Source organism: Elephantulus edwardii, unplaced genomic scaffold (assembly GCF_000299155.1).
Source record: "Elephantulus edwardii isolate Elephantulus edwardi_28Jun2011 unplaced genomic scaffold, EleEdw1.0 scaffold00136, whole genome shotgun sequence".
NCBI lineage: Eukaryota > Metazoa > Chordata > Mammalia > Macroscelidea > Macroscelididae > Elephantulus > Elephantulus edwardii.
This window is the reverse complement of record NW_006399886.1, coordinates 2,992,308-2,993,642: the sequence shown is the minus strand read 5'-3', so window position 1 is coordinate 2,993,642 and position 1,335 is coordinate 2,992,308. Positions and strand designations below refer to the sequence as shown.

General features: G+C 33.7%; 1 protein-coding gene across 2 annotated transcripts in view; it reads right to left on the bottom strand.

Moving 5' to 3' along the window:
* Positions 1-1,087: 1,087 nt before the first annotated feature.
* EPHA3 (EPH receptor A3) overlaps positions 1,088-1,335 on the bottom strand; it is a 518,078-nt gene continuing 517,830 nt past the window's right edge. For both annotated transcript variants that reach the window (XM_006894137.1, XM_006894138.1), the window contains exon 17: positions 1,088-1,193. In XM_006894137.1, the coding sequence (XP_006894199.1) occupies positions 1,088-1,193 (106 nt within the window). The remainder of the gene's footprint in view (positions 1,194-1,335) is intronic.

The following is a 1,335-nucleotide window of genomic DNA, read 5'->3' as shown; positions in this document are numbered from 1 at the left end:
GCTATGCTGCCAATTAATTTAACAGTCTAAATAGAATTTCAATTCTTTCCAGTGTAGCTATACTCTACTGGGAGCTCTAACATATCTCCTTCATAAATGGAGGGAGCTGATCCTTTACAAAGTACCAAAACATGGCAGGTAGGCATCTGGTTGAGAAAACACTTGCATACAAGCCAGCATATTACACTAACTTAGATGCAAAATGAATATCTTTATCTTTGAAAATAAAAAAGATGGATGAATAATTGTGACTCTGAGAAATTTGATTAGTGTATTCACAGGAAAGGAGTTTTGCTTTCTTTTATAGATACATGTAAGTAGATGGCTAAAAACAGTCAGACAAAAAGTCATCAATTTCTTTGTTCAGTATATCATGTTTCCTACTACTGATAATTTGAGAAAGCCTTTGGCACTTGGCTGTAACAAATCCAAATTACAACGTGAAGGCATAAATATAAAACAAAACAATTAAAAAGAAAATAAATATGCTTTTGCTTTCAAAATTAAGACATTTGTACATAATAATACTTAAAGGAAACTAACAATTTAAAATATGTAGCACTTACAACAACTACAAATTTCATATCTATGTACTTTCAACACATAAGAGATAATAATACAATGATAAGGTAGTGAATATGGCCAGATAGTTTGAGGTATAAATTCCTCTATTTAGCTTGCTTTTAAAGAAACAAAATACCTGTTGCAGATTTTTCTGTGTATAAAAATATTGCAAGTCTTTTGTGGCTTAAACTAAACAAAGCCACCATTTATTCTTTCACTTGTTTTACTCTCTTGACAGTTTATGAGCAGTTTGTGGCTCTATGCTAGTTCTTCACTATTTTGAGCGGAAATGTTTTAACTTAATCCATCCTCTAACAAAGAAAGCAATTACAAAACAGCAGACTTCCACCCACCCATCCACTAAATGATAGGGGAAAATAAAGAGTTTTTCAATTTCATTTTAAGGCATTTGTACTCATGTCTGAGTGTTTCATTGGGCTTGGAACCTTCATCAGGATGACCATCATTATCATTTGTGATGCTACATCCTCCACAGCCACCATTTCCTTCCAGAAGTAGCATTTTATACTGGAACTGGACCATTCTTTGATTGTGTTTCTAGAGCTTTAATGCTGCTGATGATCTTCTTCTGTGGTCCAACCACAGTAACACCAACCTTTTTCATGTCACTATAGAAAAAGAGAAAGCCATAAATGACATCCAAGTAGATATATGTATACCCATGTTTATCGTGGCTTTGTTTACAATAGCAAGGAGTTGGAAACAACCTAAATGCCCATCAACAAACGAATGGGTAGAGAAGCTGTGGTA